This window comes from Eulemur rufifrons, chromosome 28, assembly GCF_041146395.1.
Source record: "Eulemur rufifrons isolate Redbay chromosome 28, OSU_ERuf_1, whole genome shotgun sequence".
Classification (NCBI taxonomy): domain Eukaryota; kingdom Metazoa; phylum Chordata; class Mammalia; order Primates; family Lemuridae; genus Eulemur; species Eulemur rufifrons.
The window spans coordinates 59,820,148-59,840,100 of NC_091010.1; the positions used below are offsets into that span (position 1 = coordinate 59,820,148).

The window sequence follows — 19,953 nt, forward strand, 5'->3', positions numbered from 1 at the left end:
CGTGCTTGCTCTCCATAGCATTATCTGATACCTGCGACACAAAACTAAACTCGCACTTAGTTCTTCCCAGAAGGGACTAAGCCCAACCCTTAGGGCTGGATGAACTTACTGACCACCGATCTAACTAACACATGGCAGCTAAGTAACACATGGAAAGAAAAGGAAGGAAAACAAAAGGAAAACCAGGCACTCAGTATTGGGCACCCTTAGCAAGCCCATCATCCCTACCATCTCTGCTCCTCTCCTTCCAGAAGGGTGCGGGATCCAGAGCTGGAGAAGCGACGTCTGGCCTCCCCTTTCCCTCCGAGCCGAGCAACCGGGATGAAGGCCGCGGTGGAGCAGGCCAAGCGTCGGCAGGGGCCTTCCAGGCCACACTTCTGAGGTTGGTTCCCGCTGCTCCTGGGTCACGGCTGCCCTCTTCAGAGTCCAACCTTCAAGGAAGCCCTTTTCAGTTCCCATAGAAATAGGGCAGGAAAGCGCCACAGCCAGGCTCAGCTTGGGTCGAGGCCCCGGTGGGGTGGGCGCGGGACAGGAGAGGCCCAGTTATCTCAGAAGCCCTCCCACCAACCTCCTCCGTGGAGAAGGGCCGCTTAGTGCGCATGCTCGCCTAGCACGCAGGGCGCATGCTTCTGATTTTCCCACCCTTGGGCCCTCCTCCCGCTTTCGCTTTCAGGTCTGGGGCCCTCTGCCCTAATTCACGGCTCCCTCCCGGGCCTTGAAGCCAACTCAACCTCAATTACCCCACTAAACTCTGTTGACTTAAGGCCCCTCTAATTCTCTCTCTGATGCTGGGAAAATGGTTCCAAAGTTCCACTTGAACACAGTCTTGAAATCAATGTCACCACTGGTTACCTCCAGTCTGACACTAAAATATGTTGATTTTATTTCAGCAAAATGCCTTGAACCCATCTCTTCTCTATTTCTGCTGCCGCTGCACCAACCAACCCCTGCCCCCACAAAATACACACATATACTGTACAAATATCCTCTCTCGTCCCCATGGGAGTATACTCACCAACTGGTCTCTGCCTCAGAAGCCTTTACTACTGTTCCCACACCACCTCTTCTGAGGTTCTCCCCAAACTGACAGATCTTTCAAAATAAGAACTACAATGATTCCATGATCTCCTTGGGAGAACTTTCAGTGACTCCCCCAATCCTGATGATAAAATCCAAATGTCATGTACATGATCTTCCAGGTCCTGGCTGCATTCCTGCCTCCTCTCTATTTATTCTCTATTTATTCTCAGTCATCTTGTGCTCTAGGTCCTCACTGCTTGCTCTCCATTTCCACCACTTAGCATTCTCTTCCCCATACCATTTCATTCAAGTTGGCTTTCTCAAGAAGCAAGGAGATTATCATGGAGGAGGTTTATTAGAGAGTGCTTCGAGTTCAATAATTGTGGAAGGGACAAGAAGGAAGCAGTATTGGACAGAAGTCAAATTGCATTGGAATCTCAACAGAAAAATTGGCCAACCCTTTAAGGAGTCTGAAAGACAGGAGGACCCTTCAAAACTATCCACAGTTGGAGTTCAAGGACCAGGCTTATCCCCATGTCTATCAGTCATTGGAAGCCACCCTAGGCAAGGGAGTGTGACCTTGGGCAAGGTACTCTCCTTAAATGAGGCAATTCCCAAAGAACAGACAGCTGAGGGCTGTCTGAAAACTGACAGCTGAGACCTGTCTGCCAAGTCATTAAAACAATAATTTATCATTTTTGGTAACCATGCTATGCTTACTGATGGCTGTGGTACCTAGTCTAAAGCCAGGAAGAGTAAATTCCATTATATCTGGCTTAGTCACATTCCAAGTACTTCTTCAGGAAAGGACTTTAGGCCAATCCCCTCATTCTACAGATGGGGAAACTGAGGCCCAGAGACAGTCCCAGGTCATCAGCTACCCCTCAATGACACAGTCTTATAATAAGTAGCTAATATTTAAGAGTATACTTCATACTAGGCTTGTACTAGATGCTTTACACGCCTTATCCAGTTAAATACCCATGACATTTCTATGAGGTAGGTACCATTATTATCTTCACTTGACAAACATGGAAATAGGCTTAGAGCAGCCAGCTGAGTAATTTGTCCTAGATTACACAGCTTTTAAGTGGTGAATCTGGGATTTGAATTCAAGTCAATCTGGCTACATGGCCCGTTACTAGTCACCGTTAAGACGAATTACTTTTCCTCTGTGCACCAAACCAGCATCCTCCACTTTGTGAGATATTGGAGAGTGGGTATATAAGTTTGTGTATATGTGTGTGTTCTTGTTCTATATTGTTACGTACATAATAAGCTTTTATATGAAAAAAGTTTTCATATAAAGTTTTATGTGAAGAAAAACTTTATGCGAAAAATTATATGCATATATTATACATACATATATGTGATGTGATATATTTCTAAGAATGGATACATACCACATAAAGCACAATATTTATTTTCTGTTTGCAGGTTAAGAGGATAAATGTGCTCCTAGATAGAAAATATTTTATATCAACTATAAAGCAGAGAATACTCAAGTACTTTTCAACTTCTATGTCCATTCCATGCCAGGTTCACTGGACCTGGTGGCCTTGCTCCTTCCACAGCTCTTAAACAGCTCTCCAAACAGAAGCCTTCAGTTCCAACCAAGAAGGGTGTGCATCTGAGTGCCTTTTAGCAAACCTGAAGGGCTCTCCTGCTGCCCTCCCCAAAACACCAGGTCTGAAAGGGAACAGCCTGCCCAGCAAGGTGGTCCCAGATGGGTTTATGAAAGACCTTCCCTGAGACCTGAGGAAACAAGATTCCTCTTTTCTCTCCTGCTCCATGAAAATAAAACCTATTCAAGTAAAAAAGACTCCAAAATGTAAAGATTTCCCAATGTAGAAATGGTGTTAAATTACAATAGTATGATGTGGTCCAAGAAACTCTAAACTGTGTCAGAAAATGTGGATTAATTTGTTTAACAAACATTCATTGTATTCCTACCAAACGCCAGGCCCTGGGCCAGATGCTGGAGGCTGCAGTGTTTTGGGAGTTTGCCATTTAGTACAGTAGTTCTCAAATGTTAGTGTGGATAAGAATCACTTTGGAAACTTGTTAAAAATGCACATTGCCTAACCCAGAGTTTCTGATTCATCAGGTGGGGCTAAGGCGTGGGAATCTGCATTTTAACCAGTCCCCAGTTGATTCTGAAGCAGCTAGTCTTCAGTTGTATCTTGAAAAACATTGACCTAGTCAGTTTTTAAGTTCTGATCAGCTATTTAATTAAGTCACTTTAAACTCAGGACTTCAGGAAGTTGAAAGAGATACATGATTTCTAAATCCCTCAAGAAACCTTAGAAAGACTTCCCAGAAGGGCTGTCTATGCAAAAACAGCATATGACACTATTTCTTTCCAAACAGTAGAAAGACACTGTGTGTCATCATGTGGCTTAAGGAGAGAAGTTAAAAGGGTTTCTTTGGAACAATTCAAGAATATGTGTGTATGTAAAAATTCATAAACTTGTATCCTTAAACGTTGTGTACTTTACCATGTGGGTATATATCACATGGATATTATACCTCAATTTTTTTAAAAAAACTGTTTTTTAAGGAAGTGTAAGATCAAAGAGGGTAAGGGGTTTAAAGATGTCATTCTAGAGGGAAGTAGGGGGAAAGGGTTGGGATATTGAAAGGAAAGAAAATGCGAAGGATGAAGAAATTCAAACCTCTTGATAAAGGCACCAAGTAAATCCTCAGCAGCTGGTGTAGTAGAAAAAAGGCTTGAAATGGAAGTTAACAGATGTAGATTCAAATAGGCTAAAAAATTCAGGGACCATGAGCCAGACAGATAACTGTGGGCACAAAAGGAAGGAAGAAAGGGAGGGGAAAAGGAACAAAAAGAAGGCCCTGGCCCCAGGGGGGAGCTTACAATCTTGTGGTTCTGACTATCCATTTGGCTTTGGGCAAGTTATTTGCACTAATCCTGTACAGAGATCTCTAAAATGGAGCAAGATCTCCTAAAGCCACCATGAGGAATAGTAGAATGGTGTATATGAAATGCTATTTGTAAACTATAAGGGGCTGCTAAGTGCTACTTAGGAATTCATTCTGGCTTAGGGTTAGGCCAACTGCAAGTGTGGATATGAGCATGTGTTCTAGTTCAGCTGCCCAAGTGACTTCCCACATCTTTCTTGAACCTGACTGCCAAACTCACATGGATTTGGTGAGAGCTTTTTTTTTCTTTTTCTTTTCTGCCCTGAATCAACTTGGATATAGTTTTGCTCAGGCCTGAGCATGAGATTCCTTTCAGCCCCCGCCCTCCCCGCAACTGTTCCCCCTGACTCCCAGGAGCCCCTTCTCCCAGGCAGGTCCAGCTGGGACTGGGGCTGTCACAGAGGCTACAGGCCTCCTTCCCAGGCCTGTGAATCTGCAGTTGGAGACCAGAGTCCTCACCAGAGGCCTCCAGGGCCCAAGGAAGCTTGCTGGAGGCCCTTGGGGAAGGAGGGAAAACAAGACAGGCACTAAAATTAAATGAATTGTCTATAAATGTTTTTTAATTAAAATTGTGGTTCCTTTTCTGTGCAGAAGAGGCTCTTTAAGAACAATTGCACTCCCTGAGTGGCAGGCAAAGAGCCTGGCAGCTCTTCCCAAAGCCAGGGAGAAATGGGAGGTGAGAGCAGAGAGGTGATGGGGTGACTGGTTTTTCCCTCTTTTAGGGGTAAGAAAGCAGAAAGGAGAAAGGGGAGGAAAAGCTGGAAGGAGGGACCTGGTTGGTGACTTCCCAGGCTGAGGCTCCTGGGAGAGGAGGCTGAGCTTATTGAGAATCCCAAACTAGGATTTTGTGTTTTCTTTTGTTCCATAAAATTATGCCACCTTCTCCCTCCCTTCTCACCCATGGAGGGCCCCAGCCACCTACTTTGAAACCGCAGCCAGAGCCACCTACAGCCTTGGCCTTTGGGGGCTACTGGGGCAGGAGAAAAAAATCCAAAAGGGGTGTGTGTTTGTGAGAGAGAGAGAGACCTGGGAGAAATGATGGAGAGGAGAAACTAGGGGTGGAAGACCCAGAGCTGGGGGAGAGAGATCCTTAGGGGAAGTGCAGGGGATCTACAGGACAGGATCATAGAAGAATAGAGTAGAAAATGAAAAGCACCTTCAAGTGAGAGAAAGCAGGGAGAGGTGCACGGGGTGGGAAAGACCCGAAAGTAGCGGCGCTGAGGGATATGTAGCGACTTTCAGAAACAAAAGTGAACTGTCTGTGGGCGGCTGCTCTGACCTCAGCAAAACGTTGAGCTCAAGGCGAGGGCCCCAAACTCAGCTCAGGGACTCGGCGACCCACACTGTGCCGCCGACTCATTTTGGATGCCTCCAGCTGGAGGTTCAGGCACAATAGACGAATGAGTGTCGAGGGGCCTGGTTTGTGCTGGTGTCACAAGGGAACTGCGGATCCCTGCAACCTGCAACACCCAGGTGTGCGGACGCCACGAGAGGGGGGAGAGGCGGCCGTGGCCGCTGGGCCCGGCGCTGCACAGGCTTTAGGAGAGCGTGTCCTGAAGTACCCTCCCCTGCCCTCCTTGCTTCCGCAGATTTCTCTTTGAAACATCTACATCCGCATGTATACTGGGGTGAGGTCGGAGAAGAGATCTCTTTGCAGGAATTAATATTGATTTCATTCTCTTGCACCCTCAAAGTTTCTATTTGACGAAGGAGGGACTTATTCTAAGCAGAAAAGAAAATCTTGCCTGTTCCGGGCCCTGTGATTGCACAAAATCCAAAATGCTGCTGGCATGGAGGTGCAGCTGGAAAACTCTGGAAACTGGGAGCATTAGGAGGCAGGGACTTTAGGGTGTCCGGAGACAATTTCCTAAATAAACCAAGAAATAGGTAGTGGGAAATCGAAGGGGAGGGTTTGAGAGGCTGACACTATAGGGACAGAGAGATCCACATTGAGACACTCAAGTGGAACAAATCATCATTGTAGCCAGGCGTCTCTGCCTCTCCAGAAACCGAAATCCGCCCCAAACCTCATCCCAGGCGCCCATGGTACCAGTCACAATGCCCCGCACTGCAGAGGCCGCCACCCTCTGCCTCTGGAGTCCCCACGCAGAGACTCGTTTGCTGGGTCTTTCTTCTTTTTCTTCTTCTTCTTTTTTTTTTTTTTTTTGTTTAAATCTTTCAAATATAAGACAAAAAATACACCTCATTTATCATCATAGATATATATATTTAACTCTCACCACATAAATACAAAACATCCAAATATCCAAAACATTCAGAACAAAGTTAGTAGCCTGGATTCAGTGACACCTACCCGCGTTTGAATCATTCATTATTTTCTTCACTATTTGCCTAAAAAAAAGGGGGGGGGAGGAAAAAGGAGGGGGAAGCTTCGGATGTAAATAATTTACAATAAAATTACTATTTAAAAAAATGTTTTTCCGCTCTCTTCGGATGTATGAATACATTCTAGACACTGCGGCACCTCGCGGTCTGGATCTGTGATTTTGGTTAAAATGCGGGTGGCCGTGGCTGTAGGGACGGTTGTTGCTGCGCAGGGTAAGGGGTGAGGCCGAGCTGGCGTCGCGGTCCAGGTTCTGATTTGGGACCATTAAAACCCCGGGATTGGGTAGCGGGAAGGGGGGTGCCTTGCCTATCAATCACACAGGGAGCTATCTGGACTCTGCCACTACGCTCAGAGGAGGCCGGAGGGCCCGGCGGCTTCCCTACCTCCCCTTCCGCAAAGAACTGCTCGGAAATCCAGGCATTTCCTGCGTGCTGGAAGGGTTTTGTGAATCCAGGAGCTTGGGAGAGGAGGCAGTGGGTGCTGATTCGTTTTCCAAACTCAGCAATTCTGCCCGGAGCCACGCGTCTGGGAGACCGCAGGGCGCAGGACCTCCTTCCCGGCGACTGCCGGAGAGCCACATTGCTCTCTCCTGGGGGAGCGGAAAGCGGTCGGCCACCGCCGAGAACAGACTCAGAGAAAAGATGCTGAATTTTCTTTCTTAGCAGCGTTAGCTTTCCCCTTTGCTTTTCCCCTTTTAAATTCCTGTTTAAAGTCACAATACCCAGAACTTGAATTTTGCGTTGCCCTGTGGCTTATTCTCTATCCTGAATTTTCTTACACCTTCCAAACTCCATTATTATGAGTATTTAAATAAACTGGTTCCACTTCATCTGGTTTTATGTAGTAATTACTCTTATTTTATTGCTGATTAGATCAAATTTATTACCACCGTTACCTACCATGATGTTTGGTTTATTGTCCCCTGGGGTTGGAGGTGGTTGTGATTGGAGTTTCGCTAAAGGGGAGAAAACTCGACAGGATATGTCCCGCCGGGAAGCTGTATGTGCACCAACTATCCCAAGAGGTCCGCAAAGTGGGGCCCAGGGGCTCCCACAAGCCCTGGTTTCTCAGGCAAGAGGAAGGAACGTCCTCCTTTTTGGTCTAAAGAAATCTGCAAGGTTTTCAGCGCCTGGGGTCTGCGTGCAGCTTTCCTCTTTCAAATATTCATAGGAATAATCAGCAGCGGCAGCAGCGGCCCGATCTAGAGCAGGTGTCCTGTGCTTTAGATTTAAAAAACACTAGCCTTTTCCACTCCAGGGCTGGGCATTGGTTGGAGCATCAGGTTGGCTAACTCGGGCATTTCCCCCAATTCTTTGGATCTCTCCTGGATTCAGAAGGAAGTTTGAGGGCGGGGACAGGGGAATGCGGAGGAAAAGTAGAAAAGAAATTAGCTCAAATGAAATTGGCAGCAGAGCCTGTTGGGAAAGGAGAGCTGTCAAAGGCCTGGTGGAAGCTAGGAGCCCAGCACAGGAGCCCTGGGCACCTAACGCGCGTGAGTCCATAAATATCACCACAATAGATACTATAAATATAAATACAGGGAAACACTTAAAATCAGTCCAGCGTTTTTTTCTCGGCCCCTTCTTTATTGTTGGTCCGGGAGTAAGGCTCGAAGGCCGAGGAGCTCAGGTATCGGGCGGAGAGTTCTTGCAAATTCCCAGCTAGCGAGCCAGCCATTGTCAACGGGGCGGAGGACAGGCGGCTGGCGACGGAGCCGAGTAGCGAGGGCACCGGCAGGCTGAAGAGGCCGTGGCCGGCGGTCGGCGCGCCTGCGTGCAGTCCCCCCGGCCCAGCGGGCCCGGGGCCTGGAGCACTGCCCACAGCCGGCGGGTGCGGGGACGCGGCGCCCGCGGGGCCCGGGGCGGCGGCAGCGGCGGCGGCCGAGCCCGCAGCGGCGCCGGCTCCCAGGGCCGGCAGGCTGGGCCCGCGTAGCGCCGAGCCTAGAGCGCCCGTGGCGCAAGGCGGCAGCAGGGCGGGCAGGCCGGGTGGCGACAGCAGACGGCCCTGTTCCAGCAGCCGTAGCACACTGCACGTGGCCGCGGTCTCCGACACCACCGAACGCAGCTCCGAGTCCTTGCCTTGGTCCTTCTTCTGCTTGGTGCGCCGGTTCTGGAACCACACCTTCACCTGCGCGCCGGGGCGCGGGGAAAGTGGGAGAGAGGGGCAGGGAAGACCAGTGTCAAAGGGAGTGGGCTCCCGAGGCGCAGGGGCTCCGAGGACCCTCCCCAAACCCCAGCCCTAGCTGCAGGCCCACCTCACAGCCGGAGGGGGCCGAGGCGGGGAGCTGCTGGGGCAGCTGCGGTGCCACGAGGGGGGACACAGCTTCACAGGGCTGCGCTTCCGGGTCATGGAAGCAGGCCCAGGCGGGCGTCTGTTACAAATAACAAAGTAATAAAAATGTCCAGGCCTCTTAACTCGAAGGAAGACCAGAAGAGATTTCACCGGACTCTCGCACTAGCAGCAGCCGGATTTGGGGTTCAGAAATCTGTAAATCATCCCGGCCTTAAAGCCCAAATTTCTGGTACAGGGTGTGTGAGCCCCAAGGGTGCGGTCACGGAAGACGGAATCAAGGGGCTGGCGGGAGCGTTTCTCGGGCCTTCCTGGACTCAAGGGCCTGCCCAGTGGGCTCGAATTTAGCCCCAGAAGCGCTACTCCTGTTGAACGAAGGAGACAAGGGACTGTTTCCTGCTTATAAGTTGACCATCAAATAGCAGCGAATAGGGAAAGTGGCTGTAGAAGGGAAAAAATGTGCAGGATGGACATGATAGACCAAGCTTTCTCCACCTAACCAGACAGCTGGATTGAAGGGTCTGAGTGATACTCTAATCACTCCACTACTCTCCATCATGAACTTGGAATCATGGGACGAAGTCAGGAGGCTGAAGTGAACTAAAAATTCCCCACCAACCTCACTTCTCACTTCTCCCTCTGCCCCTCTTCAGGCCTAGCAGTAGCCCAGAATGCAGTTTGGCAGCTACAGAGAAAGACTAGCCAGTCTCAGTTTTATAAACTAAAAAGGGTAGTAGCAGAGAGCATGGGAAAAATTACTAGGCCAACTCAAACTCAAAAAGAACATCCATCTGTTCTGTCAGTCCTCAGCTTTCAGCTTAGATCCCAGGCCTAAAATTCTCTCTACTTGCTTCAGGGCTGGGCATAGGGAAACGGACTAGTCCTCAGAAAGAAGGCTGCCTTACCTAGGCCAAGCAGGCAGCATGCCCTGGCCAGGACCCAGAGGGCCTCCATAGGGCAAAGCTCTCAGGCCCGAAAGTGACCCTGGGCCCAGAGTCCACATAGCAGGCTCCAGGAGCATCATATGGATTCAATATAGAGAAAAAGACCTAAAGCATAGTTGGCACTGCTGGCTCCAGGACCCCAGATCTGCTTCCCATCCCATACCTCACATCATTGGCACAGAAGACAGGGCCTCCTGGAGTGGTGCTCAGGGCTGGGGCCAACTCAGGACCAGGGAAAGACTTTTCTTAAGGGTCAGGGCAGCCTGATCTGCACAGGCAGATCTCCAGGAGGTATACACTGTCCTAATCCCTAAGAGTCATCCACAGTACTAGAGCAGGGGACTTTGGCTCCAGCCCCACTTCCTGCAGAATGGGCCTGAATGCTATATAAAGCTAGGGTACCCTAAAAGCGGTAGTACCTGGAAGTCTGGCCCAAATGGGATATCCAAAACAAGGGCAAAAGTCAGTTCTTTGTAAAGCAGAAATAGGCAGGAAACTCTCCAGAGCCAGGTTAAGCAGAGGGAGAGAGCAGGTTGGGGGTGGTGGGGAGGGAGGCTGGTGCAGAACCCTGGTGAGTACCTGGGTCTCCGAGAGGTTGAGCTGCCGGGCGAGCTCGGTCCTCTCGCGGCCCACCACGTACTGGCAGCGCTGGAACTCCATCTCCAGCCGGTAGAGCTGCTCCGCGGTGAAGGACGTGCGCGTCCTCTTGGGCCGATCCAGGTCCAGGCCCTTGGGCAGGATGATCTCTCGGATGGACCCTTTGGCATCTGGGGAAGGGGAGATGTCAGCTGCCGGAACCCGCCCGCCCGTCTCCTCTCACCTCCTTGGCCTGAGATGGCTTTGGGGACACTGTCCCCAGCAGCCTGCAGTCCGGAGGGGCGGGGAGAGGGGGAGTGCGGCCACAACCAGGGAGCGAAGACACTGTGTTTGTATGGGGCGGAGGAAAGGGGCTAATTCCTCACCGCTGACGAGAGGAGGGACCAGACTTTGTCTTTTTGTAGAGCCCTCCAGACAGGGGAGAGGAAAAAAATCAATTCCAAATAGGCAGATGTTCCTTCCCGCCTGGAGGGCTTGGGCTGAGCCGTTCGGGTCCCTTGTAGCCTGAGGGTGCCCTCACTGACCAGCCTGGGTCCCGTGGTCCCCAGCTCCGGGGCGTTTTGACCAGACCGCGCTCCAGAGGTCTCCACCCCCACGCCAGGGTCTCCTTCCCTCCTGAGCCCGCGCGGCGGAAGGAGGAGGGACGGAATCCGGGCCGGCGGGGCCTGGTGGTCTGCTGGCGGGGGCGGCGTCGGGCCCGGGTTGGGCCTCGCGGCCGCTGCCGCCCAGCCTGAACGCACGCCGCGCATACGAGCGGGACCGAGCTGAGCACCGAGACAGCATCCGCGGCCCCGCACCCCAGTCCAGCCGCTATCTCCTGGCTACAGTGGTCAGGCCCCGAGCGCGGCGCCAGGGCCCTCGGCCCAAAGCACCAACTGGCAGGGCCGTCGCCCGCGGCCGCGCTCCCCTCCTGGGTGCACCAAGCCTGCTAGAGAGCGGGAGCCTCGGACCGGCTCCCGGCAGGTCCACTGGCCCACTGGGCGCGCCCACATCCTCCCAGAGTTTCCAGCTTCTTTCCAGGGTCGGAGGCCGCAGCCAGATGCCTGGCCCCGCCCGCGCGGCCCCATGGCTGCCCCCAAAGCCCGGTCAGAGGGGCCCCTCGGGGCTTGGAGGGCCGGGGCCCCAGGAGAGCGCGCGCTGGCGAGCCCCAGGCGCCAGTCCCCAGCGGTCAGCCGGCGGGGAGGGCCACCAACTTTCTCCGAAGTCCCAGGCAGCACCCCTCCCCACCGGCCGGTGTCAGCGGCACGCCGCTCGGGCCCCAGAGTCGCCCCCAAAGAACGCGCCCAGAAGCCCTGCCCATCCCTACCTCGGACCAGGATCCGGCGGCAGTAATCCGGGTCGGCTGCGGAATTGGATTTACTTTTGTTACAATCTTCCGCAGCGCCCGACGCCGAGAAGGCGCCCTGTGGCTCCTTGAGAAAGGCGGCTGGGAGGTTCCCCTCCGCACCCTTGCTCTCCCGGCTCTCCTTGTGCGCGTTCTTCGAGACCCGGGCAGCCTCGGCGTCCGAGTGGCATCGAACGTCCATTTTGTCTGGTTTCCCGAACATAGGCAAGAACAAAAAGAGAAGAGAAAAAAAAAAAAAAGAAAGAAAGAAAGAAAGAAAAAGAAAAAAAGGAGGAAAAAAAGAGGCAAAGGGGGACAAAACCCCTGCAGCGCAGCCCCTCCGCCTGGCCTGGCGAGCGGCGAGCGGCGAGCGGCGAGAATGATTGTCCCCGCGGAGCGGCTGTGGCGGCGGCGGGCAGGTCAGTGGCGACGGGAGAGTGGCGCGCTCGCCGAGAGGCCGCCGGTCTGGTCCAGGATCCCGGTGGAGCAGCGGCGAGGCCGCCTCGTCAGCGCCCGCGTCCTCTGGGCACGTCCAGTGTCCCCAGCCTGGCGATCAGGTAGCAAACAGCGCAACTCCGAAATGCTGCGGCTCCCGCCTGTTACTGAGACGGCGAGTTGTAGTTGTCCGACACCCGGGGGGACGCACACTCGCTGTTGCAACTGATTACGGGTAATTTCGCAGCCCCCACGTTTCGGTTACCTCATGAATACACTAAATTGTTTGGATAATATATCAGATCGTAATGGATGGTTTCTGTCCTTGTCCCCAATCAAGTAGGGGTTTAGCCAGTGAATAAACGGAAATGATTGGTCTTGCTTTCAGGAAACACACAATCAAAGACCTACACTTCCAGAAAAACTTTTGACAAGATTCATCCTGAATTGTTAGTACTATTAGCAGGCATTATTAACTTTCCCTTTGCCTTTGACCCTCCTGCTCACATACTGGCCAGAGGGGTTTTCTCCACACTCGCCAGATAGAGTTGAATGGGGGGGGGGGGGTTAGGAGGAAAAAAAAAAACCTTACACACCCTGCAGAAGAAAGCAGTTGGGGGGGGGAAGGGGGAGGAGAAAAAGTTTTTCCAAAAAGTATCTCCCCTACACTCTAAAAAAGCCAAGCTTTCTCCCCAAACAACTCCTTAACACACCTCGACGCAGACAGCCATCTTAAACTGCCACCTCTCTTCATTTAGTTCCAGTTGGATTTTTTCATGCTTGCACCTCCAGCAGCCCTGAGACAGCCCATTCAAAGGGCAGCTTTGTACTCAGAGAGTCCAGCAGGAGAGAGAGGGGGAGAGGGAGAGACCGCGGAGAAAATCTCAACTGTGAGATCTGCTTCAAAAAAAAAAAAAAAGTTTTCCCCTAGCTATTTCATTGTCTCTGCTACAATATCTTTGAGAAAAGCAACAGCCAGTAATCCAATAAGAGCATTGATTAGGCTACAATGATTCAATTCAAGCGCATGGCCTTGTGCAAGGAGCATGCTCCAGCCCTTCTCGTCACCTTGCCGGGGCAGAAGCCCTCTCCACGCCGCTCTCCCCATTCATTCCTTTATGGGAAATGCAGAGCAAAAGGAGTGAAAGATGGCAATTATCTAATTGGACTATTAACAAACAGTCCTCTGAGTGCGGCGGTCTGGCGTGGCTCCTGGGCGGGGGAAGGGCTGTGTTCCCTGCCCTCATTCACAAAGAGTGCAGGGGCCGGGGAGGAAAGGGGGTTTTTTAAAGGGGGTGGGGGGGAGAGGAGAGGTGGGAGGTTTGGCTGAGAATTTTTCCACACAATTCCAAGAATGGGGCGGAGGCGGGCCGGGAAGGGGAGGAGGAGGGGAAGGGGTTGGGGGTAGGGGGTCGCGGCAAGCGGGTGGGAGGCAGGGAAGCAGGGGGAGGGGTGCGAGCGTGTGTGGCGGGCCTCGAGGGGTTCCGGCTCGCAGCAAGCCGCGCACCGCCCTCCCCACGGTCCCGCCGCTACTGCCCCGGCTTCCACCGTCGCCCTGCTGAGCCCCATCAAACTCCCTGGGGCCGAAGGGGGCAGTGGGAGAGGGCTCTTTCGCACTCTCCACCCCGCCACCCCCTCATCCCCTTGGAGAACCCACTCTTGGCCCCATTCCGGAGGGCATCTGTGGCCGTGCAGGCAGACCTCGGGCTTTCACTTGATTTTATTGGGGGTGGGGGGACTGTCCTGAACTGCTCTCCGCTGGGCAGCGGGTTTCCTGAGTCCCCAGCGGACCGAGGGCTCATCGGCCCTCCCCGCTGCCCACGCTCCCTACTGGGCGGCCGGGTGGAAAGTGCCATGAATTGCCCGCTCTCCTCCGACGGGTCGATGGGGGCAGGTGGGAGCGGAGAGGGGGAAGGGTCCTTGTAGCCACCCTGTTCTGAAGATTTACAGTGGGGTTTGGGCAAAATCCAGGCAACTCCCCAGTTACTTCCCGCGACGCTCAAACGCCCAGATTGGCGGCGCTCCGGGGCACCGAGGGCTTCGCTCCCACGCGAGCCAAGCCATCGGGAGGTGCGGCTGCCAGGTCTTGACTCGCGTCACGGCGTCGCCAGTATGGGTCTCTGGGATTCGGGTCCTCCCGAGGGAGGTCCCAGAGGTGAGTGGGGCCTTCGTTTCCGTGCAGAGCTCGGCCCGAGGGAGCTCCTGGGACCTCCGTGGGCAGGGTCAGGGGTGGGGGTTCCGAATCCCAGAACACTAGCCCTTCCCCAGCCCCTCTGCGGGGTGGAGGGGTCAGACCTCGGATTGCGCGAGGTCCAGGGTGCTGGAGGATTTGGGGCCCATCTCGCCCCCTCAGAAGCCCTGAGGGCTGCGGAAGTCCCTGACCGCAGCCTCCGCCCTAATGGGTCCACTTCGGGGTGGCTCCGGGTCCCCAGCCGCTCCTGGCTATGCGGCTTTCTCCTTTCAGCGAAGGCCGCTGCGGCCTGAGAAACCCACGCGTATGTCTGGGTGCCCCGTCAAAGGCTGGGAGGGAAGTGTTTTTAAAAATAAAAATGACTCAACCCAACACCTTTTCTTTTAGGTAGACGAGAGTGGGTGGGGAGCCGGGGCGAAAACTGCTGTCCTCAGGACACGCCCTGGGGGCAGTGGTGGCCTCGGGAGGTCCGCAGCGGCATTTATCCAGCACCGCGGGGAATGCCCGAACTGTGGCCAAATCCCAAACGAAAATTTGAAGTTAGGCTTGGAAATCCCTGCCCTTCCCCTTCTGGTAGGGGACGACGGTGGCATATTTTAAGAGGGATCTATTTATTGAGCGGTCACTATTGGGTACATAAACTCATGTGACCTTCTCAACTCCTCTTTCAGGAAGGTAGTACTAACCCAGTCTTGCAGATGGAAGAATGGAGGCTCAGAGGGCCTACGTCACACAGTTGGTAAGTGCAGAATTTGAACTCAGTTCTGCCTGACTTCAAAGCTCTTCATGCCCTTCTCTATGAATCCCACAGGGCTCTGCCTTTTTAGTTTCAAAACTGTCCCTGCTTCAGGTTTTCCAAATCTTGAGGTGATCACCGTGTGTATCAAAGAGACACAGAGCAATGACTTTAATGCCAAGAATCCTGATTATTGGGCATCAGCTTTCATGAATTTTTTCTAAACAACATGAAATAGAGATGGGAACATGCAAATCTTGTTTCTGAAAATGGTATTTATTTCTAGCCATGAGCATCTCCTAGGAGTCTATCACCCTTCTGCATCAGGCTGACGGGGTGAGTAAAATTCAGTTTCCTGGGTCTCAAACTGACGGAATGAATGTGAGAGAGCAGCGTCCAGGAATTTGCATTTCTAGCTGGCTCCCCAGGGGATCTTTCCACAAGTTAAGTTGGAGAACAGGAACTTCTAAAAGTTGGGTGACTCCAAAAAGCTTCCTGAGGGCAGGAACTTCCTCCCTTCCCCTTCACTGGAAATGCAAATGCTTAGTTGGGAATGGTAGAAAATGGGATTTTCTAGGAAAACATCTAATTTAATTAAGCAGACATTTACCAAGAGTCTGGAGATGCTAGGACCTGAGGCAGGACCCAGGGTAGCCCCTAAATCAAATAGGCCTCTCCTCTACATATTCACAGACAAGCTCACTAACTAAGGAAACTCACTGGCCCTAGTTATGGTTCTGGGTTGGAGACACAAACAGTTCTGTGGACCAAGCCCTCCATGTTCCAAGTCCTTGAAGTACCCAAATTACAAATTAAATAAGAAAGTCAACACATACCTGGTTTTTTCTTTTTGTTACACATAGTACCTTTTTTCCCCTTCCTTCTTTTTTTCTTTTCTTTTTTCTTTCTTTACTTTTTTTTTTTTTTTCTTTTTTGTGTCTGGATTAAAACTCTGTGGGCATCCATCCAGAAAACCCATGACAGGTTTCTGAGAGGACACAGTGGAGGACGGAAGCCCTGGGATGGAAATTTCAGAAAAGCAGCTGCTGCTCCCAGAAAAACTAAAGCTGTGTGTCTACTGGCAAAGAAAGGAGAGAACTCAGTCAATTATTTGGATAATCTGAGACAAGCCTGTGCTACACAACACACACGAGGACACAAGGCTGCTCCAGGTGAAAGTGTTTTATTCTCTTGACTAAATTTGCCTCCCTCCCCAGGGCCCCTCCTACCCCACATCACTGTCTGCAGGTGCAGACGGACCCAGAATAGAACTGGAGAACTGGAAGGATTTTTAGAGATCATCTATTCCATAACCTTCATTTGAATTGACAGATGAGAAAAATGAGCCTGGAAAAGACAAAGCAACTTGTTAAGGATTAGACAACTAGTTAGTGGGGGCCTCTGTGCTGTAATCCTGGTCTCCTGACTCAAAGCTATACTCCCACCTCCACCCAGCTTTCCTGGAACCCGAACAAGATGCACTCTCTGGGATTGGGTGAATGACGCCATAAAAAGGAACTAAATCATGATCTGAGCCTTGGGGATGCTTTTCCTGTTCCCTGCCTCCGCCTACTTGCTTCCCATCACTGCAAGAGAAAGCAGGATCCGAGGTGCACAGAGTGCTCTCCTTTGCCATCTTCACTTTTTATTTCAGAAAGAAGTAGGAGGGGAAGACTTGCTGGCAGAAAATCTGCGATCCTCTTAGATCATAAGTGGTTTGGGGACAGCATAACTTGATGTCTGAGACATCATTTTAAAAAGAACTGCATCAGAGGAGATGATACAACCAGAAATTCAGTTTCTGTAACAATGAATCTGGGTACCTGATAACAATGACTAATAAAAACAAGAATATCAGGCATTTATAGAGAGACTTTCATCTCTAATCAAAGGGTCCAGTGGTGATGAATATAATCTCATCTAATTGTCATTATCCCCATTTCACAGAAACTAGTTGGGACACTGGGGAAGTACTTGAAATGAGGACCAATGTTGAATATCCAAAATAGAAAATGCAGCCATACATTCAGATGTTTCTTCACTATTTTAGCTAGAGTATTAGCCAATGTGCAGAAAGCTAAATTCTGAACTATTCTGTCTATATTTCAAGTGAACAATCTCACTGGACTCCATTTTTCAACTTTGCATTTTGTACCAAGAAACTAAGTTTTATCAATTATGTATATTTTATACTTAGAAACATCATATAATTTTAGAATTAAAAGGAGTTTTAGAGTGACATAGCCTCACTTATTCAACAAATCAAACAAACAGGGGTTCTGGTGTCAGTCAGGCTGCCTGAGTCATATCGTCATATTCCAGCTCCCTTACTTACTAGGTATGTGGCTTTAGGCAGGTTACTTTCCTTTTCTGTGCCTCAGTAGTCTATCTGCAAAATAGGGTTAGCTCTAATACATATAGAGTTGCTGTGTAACATAAGTAAATTGCTTAGAACAGTGCTTGGCACATAGTAAACATTGTCAATAAATATTTGCTATTAGTGTCTTTATTTGAGCATCTCCTATGGGGCCAGCTCTGTGTTAAATAGAACTAGAGATACCAAGAAGGAACCAAGAATCAGCCAGGGTAATTGATGGGTCCAGGTAGTAAATGACAAAGCTGATTGGCTTCATATTGATTCAATACTGTATAACAGTAATAAGCAGCTAGTATTTATTAAGGACTTACTGACTGCCATTATCTCATTTACTTCTCATAACAACACTTTGAGAAAAGAATTATTATGTATACCCCCTGTGTTGGATTAAAAATGGCCATAAATTCTTTGCCATTCCTCCCATCAAGATATTTCCCCTTCTGTGAATTTGGTTAGCTTTGTAACATGCTTTGATCAATAAAATGAGGTGGAAGTGACTTCATGCTAGTTGTAGGGCAAGACCTGGAAGAGGTCTGGTAGCTTTTGTTCTTGCTCTCTTAGAATCCAGCTGCTATGATGTAAAAAAGGCAGTCTAGACTACTAAAGGAAAAGAGGCCACATGGAAATTGAAGTGCCCCAGCTGATAGCACCAACTTCCAGTCACCTAAGTGAGGCCATCTTGGATGTTCCATCCCCAGCTGACCTCCAGCTGAATGCAGCCTTATGAGGGATCCTGTGAAAAGACCATGTGAGGCAGGGATGAGCCACCCATGCTGAGCCCTGTCCAAATAGCAGAATCTTAAGAAAACACAAGGTTGTGGTTGTTTTAAACTGCTTAGCTTTGGATAGGTTTGTTATGCAGCAATAAGCAACTGAACACCCATATTGTGGATGAGAAACTGAGGCTCAGAAAGGCCAAGCAACTTGTCCTTGGGCTCACAGCTAGGAAGTGGTACAGCCTGGATTCAAACCCAGGACCATCTGACACAAAATCCATGATCATAACCAATGGACTATATAGAGCCTCCTATGGATAACCAAATTCTGAAGAATAATTCGTAAATTAATTTTTGTTCTTTCCCTATTTCAGACATTACCAGTGTAGGCTGGACTAATAAAAGACACAACATGTCAGTCTTAAGATCCTAGAGAATAAAAATGGTTAGAGCTGGAAATGGAGCAAAAGTGATCTCTGCCACGTTCTCACTTCTTGAAATTGAAAGAGGGCGTCTCACTGGGAGGTGGGTACAGAGCTCTAAATTTTCCTTCTCTTTTAAAAAAAACAAAGATGCAAATGAACATGTTCTGCTCTTACCTTTAGGAAACCAGAGATACATTAACACTTAGGGCAGGGAATGGAAAATGACAACAAGTGGTTGTTTGGCTATTTGAAATTCTCCAGGTGAGGCGTTCTGGGAGAAAGAAAAGAAAAGTTGATTTCATTACATTTTCTGGGTCACAAAGAACTTTGAGGTTTTCCAGGAAACCTGGCTTATAAATTTGTATCTTTCTAGCAGTACATTTCTGTTTCAAAGCGTCTTTAAACCCATCATTTTCTAAAATTCCTTACTGCCTAAAAAGCTGCTGGAGCCATTTATTCAACAAGCAGGTAGTGACACCTACTCCATGCAAGTCCCTGAGAATTCCCTGTATCAAAACTGTAAAGTGTTTTTAATTCAACGTGCAGGAATGCTTACCCAGAAGTCACTTATTTTATAAACCTCACCCCTTCCAGGAGAGAGCCCCAAATGGAAGAAGAAGACAATGCCTCTGAGCAGTTAAAATTGGTGTATCATGGAGTCTGTAAATTTCAACTTGAGTTCTTTTCTCATGGAGGACCTTCTCAGTCCCTCATTCAAACCCTATTTATGCTTTTTTTTTTTTTTTTTATATCTAATTCTAACAATTCCCAGCCTGCAGAAGATTAGAGACAACAAATGAGAAGGGAAAGTAGTGTTTGAGGGAGGAACGCTGAAGACAGTGAGAATGTCCACAACAGCAAGTCTCAGAGAGGGACAGGAAACAAACCAAGTAACTCAAAAACCATCACATTCTGGGGTCACTTTGCTTGGACACAAGTAACTATAGCCTCAAGTGCTCTTGAGGGCATGAATGCAGTGGAATGCAGTGTGACAATGGATATTCAGGAAATGACCCTCAAAAGATTAAATTGCATTTCATTTAAGAAGGCGGGGAAGCACAGACATCATTTGAGAAATATTTAACATAAAATAAACTCAGAAGAATTACATATGTGTCACACTTTATTCCTTTACATTCCAACTGTAATTCTGAAAGGCAAAACTGTACCCACATGGAAACAGTGCAAGAACATTGACTTACCTGCATTCACTACGTAAAGCTGGCCAAGGTGAGATGTGTGATGAAGGAATAAGAACTGAGCATGAGCATATTGTTATCTGCCGATGTGTTGTGTTAGCCTCTGTGCAACACAGGGAAGGGATGAAGGAAAGCAGAGAGATGAGATCACTCAGACAAATCACTAGCCCAGGCAACAAAAGGAGACCCAGAAGAAGGAATACCTGGTCCACAGTGGGCACTCATGAATATTAGCAAAAGGAGAAATCAGGTGAACTATTAATAGCTATTTGTGAGAAACATTTGTTCTAAGAGTTTGCCAAGACTCTCAGCTGTAACCAAAGCAGAGACCTGTGGTCACAGGGCCACAGATGGCTGTAAGTGGTCCTGGAACCCAATGCGACCCCAAAGAAAGGCAGAAATGCTACCCA

The 19,953-nt window shown here is 49.9% G+C and overlaps 1 protein-coding gene across 2 annotated transcripts; it reads right to left on the bottom strand.

The window, feature by feature from the left end:
- Positions 1-6,288: 6,288 nt before the first annotated feature.
- Positions 6,289-11,903, bottom strand: VAX1 (ventral anterior homeobox 1). Of its 2 annotated transcripts, none has more exons than XM_069460766.1 (3): positions 11,447-11,687; positions 10,123-10,310; positions 6,289-6,315 (listed from the first exon to the last, which is right to left on the bottom strand). In XM_069460766.1, exons 1-3 carry the CDS (start codon positions 11,685-11,687, stop codon positions 6,289-6,291), a joined length of 456 nt encoding a protein of 151 aa, XP_069316867.1. The 2 variants fall into 2 exon arrangements, with proteins under 2 accessions (XP_069316867.1, XP_069316866.1); XM_069460765.1 differs by lacking the exon at positions 6,289-6,315 and adding an exon at positions 7,142-8,437 and having other exon boundaries at positions 11,447-11,903.
- Positions 11,904-19,953: the final 8,050 nt, after the last annotated feature.

What these genes read in the sequence shown, in the direction of transcription:
- VAX1 (XM_069460765.1), bottom strand. Translation starts at nt 11,687, where the DNA reads ATGTTCGGGAAACCAGACAAAATGGACGTTCGATGCCACTCGGACGCC. An exon ending in CCGCCGGATCCTGGTCCGAG is followed by an intron (nt 10,311 to 11,446) that starts GTAGGGATGGGC and finishes CCCCTTCCCCAG; the next exon opens with ATGCCAAAGGGTCCATCCGA. An exon ending in TCAACCTCTCGGAGACCCAG is followed by an intron (nt 8,438 to 10,122) that starts GTACTCACCAGG and finishes CCCGGCGCGCAG; the next exon opens with GTGAAGGTGTGGTTCCAGAA.